The sequence below is a fragment of the Saccostrea cucullata genome, unplaced genomic scaffold (genome assembly GCF_032062105.1).
Source record: "Saccostrea cucullata isolate Sc308-1 unplaced genomic scaffold, CSIRO_AGI_Scuc_v1 ctg278, whole genome shotgun sequence".
In the NCBI taxonomy this organism is placed as follows: Eukaryota; Metazoa; Mollusca; class Bivalvia; order Ostreida; family Ostreidae; genus Saccostrea; species Saccostrea cuccullata.
The window spans coordinates 188999-199859 of NW_026928887.1; the positions used below are offsets into that span (position 1 = coordinate 188999).

Genomic DNA, 10861 nt, shown 5'->3' on the forward strand with positions numbered 1-10861 from the left:
TACTAGTAAAAGAAAAGTGGATACCCTTTGTAAAAATAATTCCTTTTTGTTTTCACGCACATATACTTACACGCATCAATAATAACTCACTAACACACATATTTTAAAAAATCAGTATTTGATATTCTTGATAGTCGTTACTATGTTAAAAGTTAAGAAAACGAACAGTATTTGGCCTTATAATTCTTAAAAACAATGTAAACTTTTAAAAAGACACAAAGGACGCACTCCTACAAATACTAGAGATGGGAGCAGGTCCCACGGAGGATATAATAACAATCATGATAATATTATTAGACTTCAGATCGCACTCATTTTTTGCACTCAAAAGTCATTTGTTCATCACAAATGCAGATGTTACCACCGTTTTGATTTCACTACATGATGTTAAGAACTCGTCAAACAGTTAGGTTATAACCAGAACCGATCATTATTCTTTGGGCTTTACAGGATTGGATCACGTTACCAACGAAGTTCATTTTTAAGTGAACTTTTTAACATTAGTATTTATTTCTTATTAAAACTATTAAAGTTAGATGTTGGAAAACTAGAAAAATACACATTAGTAAGTTCACTGAATCCTTTTTTTAAAGGATAGTAATTATTTTTAACTTTAACAGTGTTTAATGGATGGACTACTGTATCTGATAATAAAACAAGTCCCTACATCATAAATTCGAGTCAATGAGTGAAAACACGTGCACCGAATTTTGATCGGTGCATTTTCCGATGACTGCAACTTTTTACGCTTTCAGTTAAATCTTTTGAACTTTTAAAAGTTGGTTTTATATTATGATATTATGAGATGATGAATATGGCAATTTTTATAAACATCTACAAGCATGTGCAATGAAATCAAATGGACTCGTACTGGTTTTATATGATTATGTTCAATTTCATACCCCCTCCCCCCACCCAAAAAAAAAACCACCGTAGGGAATAATTTAAAATTCTATTTTAGATTTTTTTTTTACTAATTTAAAGAACTTCTTTGAAATATGTCACCAAAAGGCAGTAGAGGGTTTTGGAGACATCTGTAATATCTCATTACATTTGAAACTAGTTTAAAGTTTTAAATGCAATTGCACCACGTGTTTCCTATATTTCGCTGTAATTTGAGAAAGTTAAAAGTTTAAGACTTCAAAGTCAAAAAGCCACGCGAAAGCCCGGTGGTCTGTTCCAAACCCCGATGGTTTGACACGCCAAAGTTCAATGGTGCGGAAAAAAAAACAACAAACGATAATGACGACAAAGTACCAAACTGCTATACCGTGACATGCCAAGGTCAAAAAAAAAAATGTTTTCAATTACTGTCAAATCAATGATTTTCGTGAGGGTTTAATTTTCGTGGTTTCCAAGGTATGAATTCGAAGAGACCCACGAATTTATATCCAACATGAAATGCAATTTTTCACATAAATTACTACTGAACAATTCTTCAACCACGAAATCAAATCCCCATGAACCAATATATTTTCCTCAAACCACTAAAATTTGACCCCTCGAAAATATGTGATTTTACAGTATGCAAATAAATATGAAGTACAGTGACAAAGCCTTACCCTAATCAGTCGAATAGTGTGCAATGACTAACCTCAAATCTCTCTAGTGTGCTCAGAATAACTCATTAACAGTCAAAAAGTGCGCAAGAACTGACTTTTATCATTTGAGTGGTTTGAGAGGACTATACATCATATTTCTGGTGGGTGCAAGAGTAAAACTGTATGCAAAGATGAATATAACGAATTGGTGGCTTTTAAAGCAGGTCAACGGCGTCAGGGATAGACGTCGGACTATTATAAACCTTGATTGTTTCTGCACCATTGGACCTCGGTGTATCAGCTAGACCATCGCACACTTTAGCACCACGCGTCTTTTATGAACGAGTCATCGGACTTTGACGTCCGTACCGAAAACAAACCGTTGGGATTTAGCTCAGACCATCTGACTTTACGTGACTGTGGGACTTTGGAGTCTATAACCTAATATTGAACAAATGCGATAGAATGAAACGAGAATATGTCAATGAAAACAAGAAGATGAAGATATAGGTGTGATCAATAGTGAATTAAAATTTATAAGTAAAGATTAGTACCATCAGCCAAGTGGTTAATAGAAATTATAAAAAATTAGATTTCTTCCTGTGATTTTATCAGGAGGATGTTTATTCCTCCATTATTTATATCTATTTAAATAATTAATTTTATTTCATTTTTGAAGGTTAATCCCTTGGTGTTGCTCACTGTCAAAACCAAAATCATAGACAGTTCTTATTCATTAGTTTAAAAAAGGATCATGCATAGGCAATAGGAAACAGATGGTTAAATACATTATTAATATTCAAGACATTCATAACCACACAGTTAAGATTTTCCTGAAATGATGAAAAATTTGTGCCATCGTTTACTTACTGGGAATTTTATTGTCAGTGTTTTTTTTTCCCTCTAGAAATTATCCTTTTCAAAGAGCTTTGAAATTTGCACTGAAAAGGAACATAAATACATATATTTAGTTCTAGCTAGATTTTTCCCAACCAGTCAGTAAAAAATAGCATTCAAATGCTTAGCATGTTATTGTAAGGGTCATATATATAGGTTTCCTGCATATGTAGTTTTACTGCTTTCTGTTAAATAAAAAATATGGATATTACGAACAGTATTCAAGCTCAAAAGTCCTTTCAAACTATACTAATCAAGAGCAGAGCTAACAGGGACCTCTAAAACATCAGAGGTGGGATCAGGTGCCATAGAAGAGTGAGCAATTAACCGATGCCGATCGGTCACACCCACCGTGTGCTCCTTGTCATGATGGGGAAATAACGGGAAAATCTGTCGATAATTCATTGTGTAAATAATGGTCTAAAAATTAGTTTGAAAAACGTTAGTCAGCATTTGACAGTGGTATATTGTATCAAACAGGCCATGAAAACGAACGTTTTAGTCTGCGGAAAAATCAACAGTTTTGATCAAATAAACTTTACTTAATGAAAATAAGTGAATCTGAACACCCTTCAGCATATACACTACTTTTCAAGAATTTTGAGTTTACGCAAAAGTGTAACACCTAAATTTCACCGATCAACCTTATGCTCTCTACACCGACATATCATTCTTCTCGTAAATTATAGCACAATATCAGTATAAATCTTAATCGTTTTAGCTAATATGCTGTTGTTTTAGTAGGATTTTATTGGCAATTTAGACTTTGAAAAATATTTATCCTTTGACCTTTCACGATGGGAGTGGGAAGCAACAATAAAATTATTTCATAATCCTAGACAGGATTTTGACTCATCTTTGTTTTGTTCAACAACCACCCAAGGGCGGTGGTGAAATGTTTTAACCTTCGCAGAGATTCTTACTTCAAATAATGTTTGTCATATCATAAATCAAAGAGAAACAATCTACGCATGTGCTGTCCAAAAAAAAAAGTTCCAAATTTGCCCCTTGTCTTCTCGAGAGATCATCCAGGACCTTGTTGGTAGGCGTTTTAGCTTTTTCCGGAAATCAATCATTGTAATAGCCTTATCAATGAATCCATGATATAGGAAATGAAATCGGATGACCATTGAAGCAAGTTTTTTGCTAAAAATATACGTTTCCACTGGACAAACATCAGACAAAGGCCTTGTTCCGTATTTTCATTAACCTTACCGAGTCGAGGCCAAGGAGACATTGAAAGAAGTAAATTAAGCGAGAAATAATAAGCTCTTTTTATTTTAGTTGGATTTAATTATTTATTTTCCCCCCACAAAATATTTGGTATCTAGGGACCACCTTATAGCAATATGAAATAATGACATCAGCGCGTCAGTGAACTATAAATTAGCTGGCAAAAGGATAATTAAGCAGAGTGTAACCGAACGGAAGAGTTGCCGGTTATAAAAACGGACGGAACGAGTTCAGGCACCGATAAAAAAGGACTTATTGAGTTATATGTATGGTAATGATAAACGTGTGATCTATTTTCATTGAGTGAAATACCAGATATAGTTTGTTGTTCAGGTTTGGTCCATCCACTTGTGAATGACGTGTAGGTGAAAAAGATTTTTTTTTCTTTCCGCAACTAGCAACAAAGGTATTTCAAACAGCGTTTGTCAACATTAACGTACGAGGTGGGAAGTTGTTTTATTAAATAACTGTACTTCCTCCTTAAACTTTCATAAAAACATTAAAATTTTTAAGTATCATACGGAAATAAAAAGACAGTTCTTTGACACACTCAAGACATTTTCAAAATGGCAAGCATGAACCGAATGGTGCTGAACTCGTTATGTGTATTAGCTCTTTGCACGATTGCCTTAGGTGGATTTTCAGTGGAAAAATTTTGTGAAAATGCTTGCAATAGAGGACGCGGGGGAAATTTATGTAGATGTAATGGTTTTCATTTCGCAGGCAAAAGAACCGTTTTAAGTGACATTTTACCAGTTCCAAATACATATTCTACTCTTTATAAGGAAGAACAGATGGAGGAGAGAAATCCCTCTACTACCAATGACCTAGAGCGTCTCAGGCAACATTTTCGCAGGGAACAATTTACAACGACGAACAAAATCAAGGAAGCACAAATGTTTATCCAGTGGCTTTTAGAACACGTTGATGTTTTAAAGTAAGTAACCATGTCAGATTTGATAAAGTTTTATTTATTCTTTTAAACGTTTTCATTCACAATTACATTACGCAACATCTAAATTGACTTATTGGCTGTTCAAGAGTTCAAGAATCAAAACCTTTTATGGCAGAGGTAATTAATATTTTGCAAGGTACCATGAGTAGTGAAACAAAATTACAGCATCATGTTAAGGTTTTGGGGGCGGAAATGAGTATCCTTATAAAAGTGAATTTCTTTTTGATTTCTAGATTAATATTTTTCACTTAGAGCAGTTTTAATAGTTTAAAAGTGTTTGTAAAATGTGCTTTAGGTATATAATGAAAAGCACTGCATGTAAAACAATACCCCCTCCCTCTCCCCCATTCCTCTTCTTTGCACCCCTTTTCCTTCTGAAATTCAACTGCAAAGCGTTAATATATATAACGACTTTAATGCTATGTTACTTAATTTCTTCATTTGCATTTGTCTTATTTCTCAAAGAGTGCACTGAAAATTTCTAAAACCATTGGGTAGGTAGTCTGTCTTTTAATTTATTGGTAACTCTCTGCCTTTGTGTTAATTAGATACATTGTAACCTTAGTCTCTGTAAGGAATTCATAAACATGAAAATTTAATTAAGAAGCCGTATAAGCTTTTCTTATGATCACTCCAAATGAGTCCCGATGGTAGCCGTAGGTGGGAGGAGAGACTGTTTTTCTAGATGATCCAGATTTGGGATAAATATAATTATGGAAAGCCAATAAAGGAACAAAGTGAACAAAATTAATTAAAAACTATAAATTATATACAGGGTAGCTCATGAGAAATACAATGTTAGAATCGATAAGAATTGTGTTACATAAACATATTTGATAAAATTATACCTTAATATTGAGATCAAATGTTAAATATTTAGTCTCGTGAAACAGATAAACAAACTAAAAATGTCTAATTAAAATAAATGTTTCAAAATTTAAAATTCATTCCATACGAGTCATTACAGAAATCAACACAGGAACCTCCTCCCTATTCAAACTCCCGTTACAATTAAATTTATAGAAGCTCCTTTATGTGATCATATCTGGATTTTTACGGGATTGTTTGGATAAAAGAACATTATTGTGTACATTTAAAGCCCAAAATGTCAGATGAACTGTCACTTAACCTTTTCCCTGACTTTTATCGTAAGTGTCTATTCAAATCAAACCACTCTTGTTAGTTTGCAGCACGGAGAGATTTTTAAGGGCACTCTCCGCAATATTTGGGCACTTTTGTGTAGTTAAACTGAACAAACTTTTGAATATTATTTTATCTGCACTGATAGTCATAATTAATATTAATCCATGTACATGTATTCTAAACATAATACAAGTCTAAGATGCAGTTGAAAACTTTATTTGCATATATTTTTTTAATCATTCCTTAATTGTCTTTAGGGATGTTTTCCTAGTTAATAATGTCATGCCCACTACATTAAAATGAATCAATTAATTATATAATATCATCCAATATGCAATATAATTTCAAAGTCTAAATCATTTTGCATTATTGTTCATGTTTCAGGTAATTAAAAACATTTTAGATTTCGATGTCCAAAATTCACCTTTCATTAAAAATACTAATAAGATTAAACTCAGATTAAAATAAATTAAATTTTGTAAACACAAATTTTCAATCATAGGTTGAAATATAGTTATTATTTAAATATATCATTAAAATGTCAGAGAGAGAGAGAGAGAGAGAGAGAGAGAGAGAGAAAGAGAGATTTTGTTTCATTGAGGAGAGTTTATCGGCTTTCAACAATGATCAAAGCAAAAAAAGTAACAAATAAAAACAAAAAGATACAATTGATCAACATTCACTATTGAGTTTATGTATCACTCCCCAATAGAAGTCTTAAACTTCACAGCTGGTATTTCCATCAGTGTAATTGAGACAACCCAATAAGAGAAAAAACAATTGGCTCGTCTACGAACGATCAAATACCCAAAATGGCAGAGATCTGTCGAAAAGATCAGTTTGAAAATTGTAAATTGTTATTTGATGGAATTCTCAGGTGGTATGGAATAATCAGTCTTTGTCAGAATCTGTTTTGAGACGATACCAAGGGGATAGGACTCAGTGATAAAAATCGCTATAGAGAATGTCTGATACAATTTCCCCTCACGGTTAGATTCAGTAAAAAATGTACAGATAGCTAAGTATTTTTATGTATCAAACACATTAAATTGACAAAATTTTGGAATCTCTCTCTTTCTGCCCTAGTTTTGAAAAATAATTTTAATGTCATCTGCAATAAAAAGGAAAAATCCCTATAAATCATTCTTTCATAAATTCAAAAATTAAAAATTCGGCTATTTTTTTAAACGGTGTACGAAAAGAAAAAAAAACATGTAAGAAACACTATGGAAATGTAAAACTTCATTGTGATATTTTCTGACATCTTTGATAAAAGATTAAAATCTTTAAAGAAACATTAATATTTCAAAGACATTTACCTTTAAATTTGTGAGATAAAAGTTAATCCCTCTTAGTAGGTGGCTATCCAGGTGAATTAGATAAAAAGCTAAAAATAATCGTTTTGATCACGATATTTTGGGACTTGTGACGTCGTAACCTTGACAATGTTACCACCCTCGCCCGTCCCATCGTCATACAGAATCCCACTAAAAGTCATAGATGTCCCCTGATGCCAGCGAATATTAGTGATATTTTCTAAACATATTTAATTCTTTTGTAAAAAAAAAAGGTCAATAGATTTCTCGTGTTCAGCATAATTATCTACATTCTATTTTGGTTATAAAGCAAAGAAAAGGGTAGGGTTTTAGATTTATTAAGCCCTAAAAAATTATGTGTTTTAAAAAGGTTTTTAAAACTGGCTTAAATATAAACAAAGTATATGATTGAAATAAATAAGACAAGAATATGACATGAAGGAGTACCATTCTGAAAATATAACGTCATTCATTTGACGCATTTCTCTATTTTAAAGAAAAAAGTCTCAAAACGACTCATTTCAAGAGTTATTTTCCTTTAGAATATAGTGTCCACAGCCGTCGCTCGATTTAGTTTTTGGATATGTTGTGTAAATTCTTTGAAAAAATCTTTGTGGGTGATGCCCGTCCACATAAATATTATTTGAAAGAAAATTCCATTGAAAAATGGCGTCTTCTGCAATTTTTTAAGAAAATACGGAAAAGTGCACAAGTTTGTGACGTCAAATTAAAGTTAGCATTGAGAGGGTCATGAGAGAAAATAATTGATATTATCTTTATGCATGGAATTTCAAAGATTCAGAAAGCATGAGTTTTAATTTATACCTCATTTTTATTTTTAAGAAAAACACAGGGCAAGATGTGTATTGAAATAGCACAGCAGAACAGTAGAACAGTACCTTTTTCTTTAACCTTCCTTTAGATAAGCATTTTAAGACACATCTTAGATTCTCCATTTAAGATAAAATGTATCAAACCCTGAGTTATGCACTTAGAATACCGAGTATATAAAAAAACCCAAAAGAGACTATAGTTATAAATATGACAAGTAACTGCTCCACATGTTGGTACGTGTGCTTTGTTTTCTTTGAAGTCCAAAAACTGCAGAACAATATTAATTATTTATAATCTTATCACTCCCTCCTGAGCATTACATATTATATGAGGATAATTGCTCAAATGGGTAGTTCTGGTGTCATAAAATCTTAGTTTGGTAAACCAGGTCCCTTTGTAATGTTTAGATTTAAAGCTGTTTATGCAATCTGGTTTTCCGGTTTATATGTAAATATTTTGGAAACCTAAATCAAAGGCATTTATTTTGATTCTGGAGCATCTTGATATGGATGTATACAACCTAGAATGACAAACCAGAAACATACATTTTAATATGAGTTTTAACCATTCCTAAAAAAAAACTTAGTCCATATCTTTTATTTCTATTTTTGAATAAAACATAACGTCTTGAACTTAAAAAAAAGATAAATTTGTGCCTTACTTACAAAAAAAAAAAAAAAAAAAAAAAAATTGAATTTCAAAAATGATATGAATAAATTCGACATACATGTATATATTTTTACTAAGTTTAAATCTCGTACTCCTAATTCAAAATATTGTGTATGGCAAGCCCTTTTATTCGGAAAATAAAATTTATCTTAAAATTACAGAGGTATCTCTTATTTTAGAGAGCTATCTCCTAAAACAATAGAGATACCCCCAACTTAAAGAGATATATCTCTTTTTTAAGAGATATCTCTATGAAAAAGATATATCTCTTAAACTTAGAGAGATATCTCTTTTTATAAACGAGATATCTCTTCCACTTGAACAGATATCTCCTTCTCCTTGAGAGATATCTCTTTCGGAAAAATATATATCTCTGAACCTTAAAGAGATATTTCTATGACCTAGAGAGATATCTCTTTTCCTTTAGGAGATATTGCATTTGAGATTTTATGTTTACTTTTGTTTTCCTGAATATTAAACTTTTAGCACTGATGTTTATCAACAAAGGTGCCATTATCAAGCAAAAAGAGATTTGTTGTTTCAAACAAAGGAGATAATAGCATTATTTTTAAATTCCATTTTAAATATATTCTTCTTTGGAAGTATTGCATGAAGTACATTAAAGTTTTTTTCATAAGCTGAAAAAATTATTGCATTTGAGATTTTACTTACTTTTGTTTTTGAATATTAAACTTTTAGCACTAGTGTTTATGAATTAGTTTTTTTTTGTTGTTTCAAACAAGAGATTTATCTTTTTTTTTACAAAAAGATATATTCTTTAGGTATTGCAAGATATTTTTTTTCAACAGCGAAATATAAAGAGATTCTACTCTCCTGTTTTGCTTTCGTTTTAAAGTGGATAAAAGATTTTATTTTAAATATGGAAAAGAGATATCTCTTTCATTAAAATATCATTTTTATACCTTATAAAGATATCTCTCTAAGTAAACGAAATATCTCTCTTACAAAAGAGATATCTCTTTTGTTTAAAGAGATATCTCTCTAAGGTATAAATATATCTCTATTGGTCAAAAAGATATCTCTATAAGCTAAAGAGATATCTCTCTTATTAAAAGAAAATTTTTGTTTCACGAATAAAGTAAAATTTTTGTTGTATATGTCAATAAAAATGTAATTTAATGGGTTTATTGAATTATAGTATTATACCCTTAATTTGTAAATACGATTGACAATCTTTTTTTTTCTTCGGATAGATTTTTTTTTCATGTGTATCCGATACTTATAATCAATAAGTTATTATAAATCAACTATATGACTTCATAAAATGATTTTGTTTTTACCTTTACAGATCGGATATACCAGAAAAACACTCGAGCACGTATGGTATTGAAAATGATGAGTATGCGCCATGATTCGTCAGTTACATCATGCCATAAACTATTGGACAGTCCCCGAATTTGCTTCTCTTTATTTAACGTTATTGTTATGTAAAGATTTTCATATCATTAAGTTGTTCTATTTTTGCACACATTTTTAAAGTTATGTTTTTAATATGTTGTAATAAAAACAATATTTTTTTCAGTTTTATGATTTAGCAGTTTCATTATTTAATATTACTGTCATTGTTGAAATTTCATTCTCAATAATTTTGTTGTTGAAACCAAAATAAAAATTTAATTTTGTTAGCTGTGTTACAACTCAAAATGCAATAACAATGCAAAATGTAATAAACAAGGATTATTGCATTTGGCGTTATTATATTTTGCGTCGAAACCAACGCAAAATGTAATAACACGATTTTTGGATTATTACATTTTGCGTTGTTATATTTTGCGTTGATATTAAGCAAAAAGGAAGAACGCAAAATGAGAAAAAGAAATGACAAGAAAATGAAACAATATGAAAAAATATATACAGTATATACTAATTCTTTTAAAAAGATAGGATTTTATAATCTATTGATTTCATTAGCTGTTTGCATTTAAAATCGGTTCAATATTCAACTCATATGTGTTGCAAATTAGATTGTGCGTGCGGGGAAGGGTCGTTGTTGTTGGGGGCAGTTATTTTGTCGTTCAGTTGTTATTTTGCTTTTTGATTGACAAATGCAATTATTCAAAAATATAGATCTATTAATTTGTACTGGCACTGGGGGGTGGGGTATTAACAATTATGATTCCATGCTAGTTTGAAAATTCTCTCTCTCTCTCTCTCTCTCTCTCTCTCTCTTCAATTATAAATGGATTGTTTCTGCATTCCTATAGTAATACAATGATCAACATATGGGGTAAACACCCGACCCAATCCCTTCC

The 10861-nt window shown here is 31.1% G+C and overlaps 1 protein-coding gene across 1 annotated transcript; it reads left to right on the top strand.

The window, feature by feature from the left end:
* Nucleotides 1–3588: 3588 nt before the first annotated feature.
* On the top strand, nucleotides 3589–10100 carry LOC134279035 (uncharacterized). The gene is made up of 2 exons (XM_062761373.1): nucleotides 3589–4608; nucleotides 9898–10100. Exons 1-2 carry the CDS (start codon nucleotides 4238–4240, stop codon nucleotides 9959–9961), a joined length of 435 nt encoding a protein of 144 aa, XP_062617357.1. The 5' UTR covers nucleotides 3589–4237; the 3' UTR covers nucleotides 9962–10100.
* The last annotated feature ends 761 nt before the right edge of the window (nucleotides 10101–10861 follow it).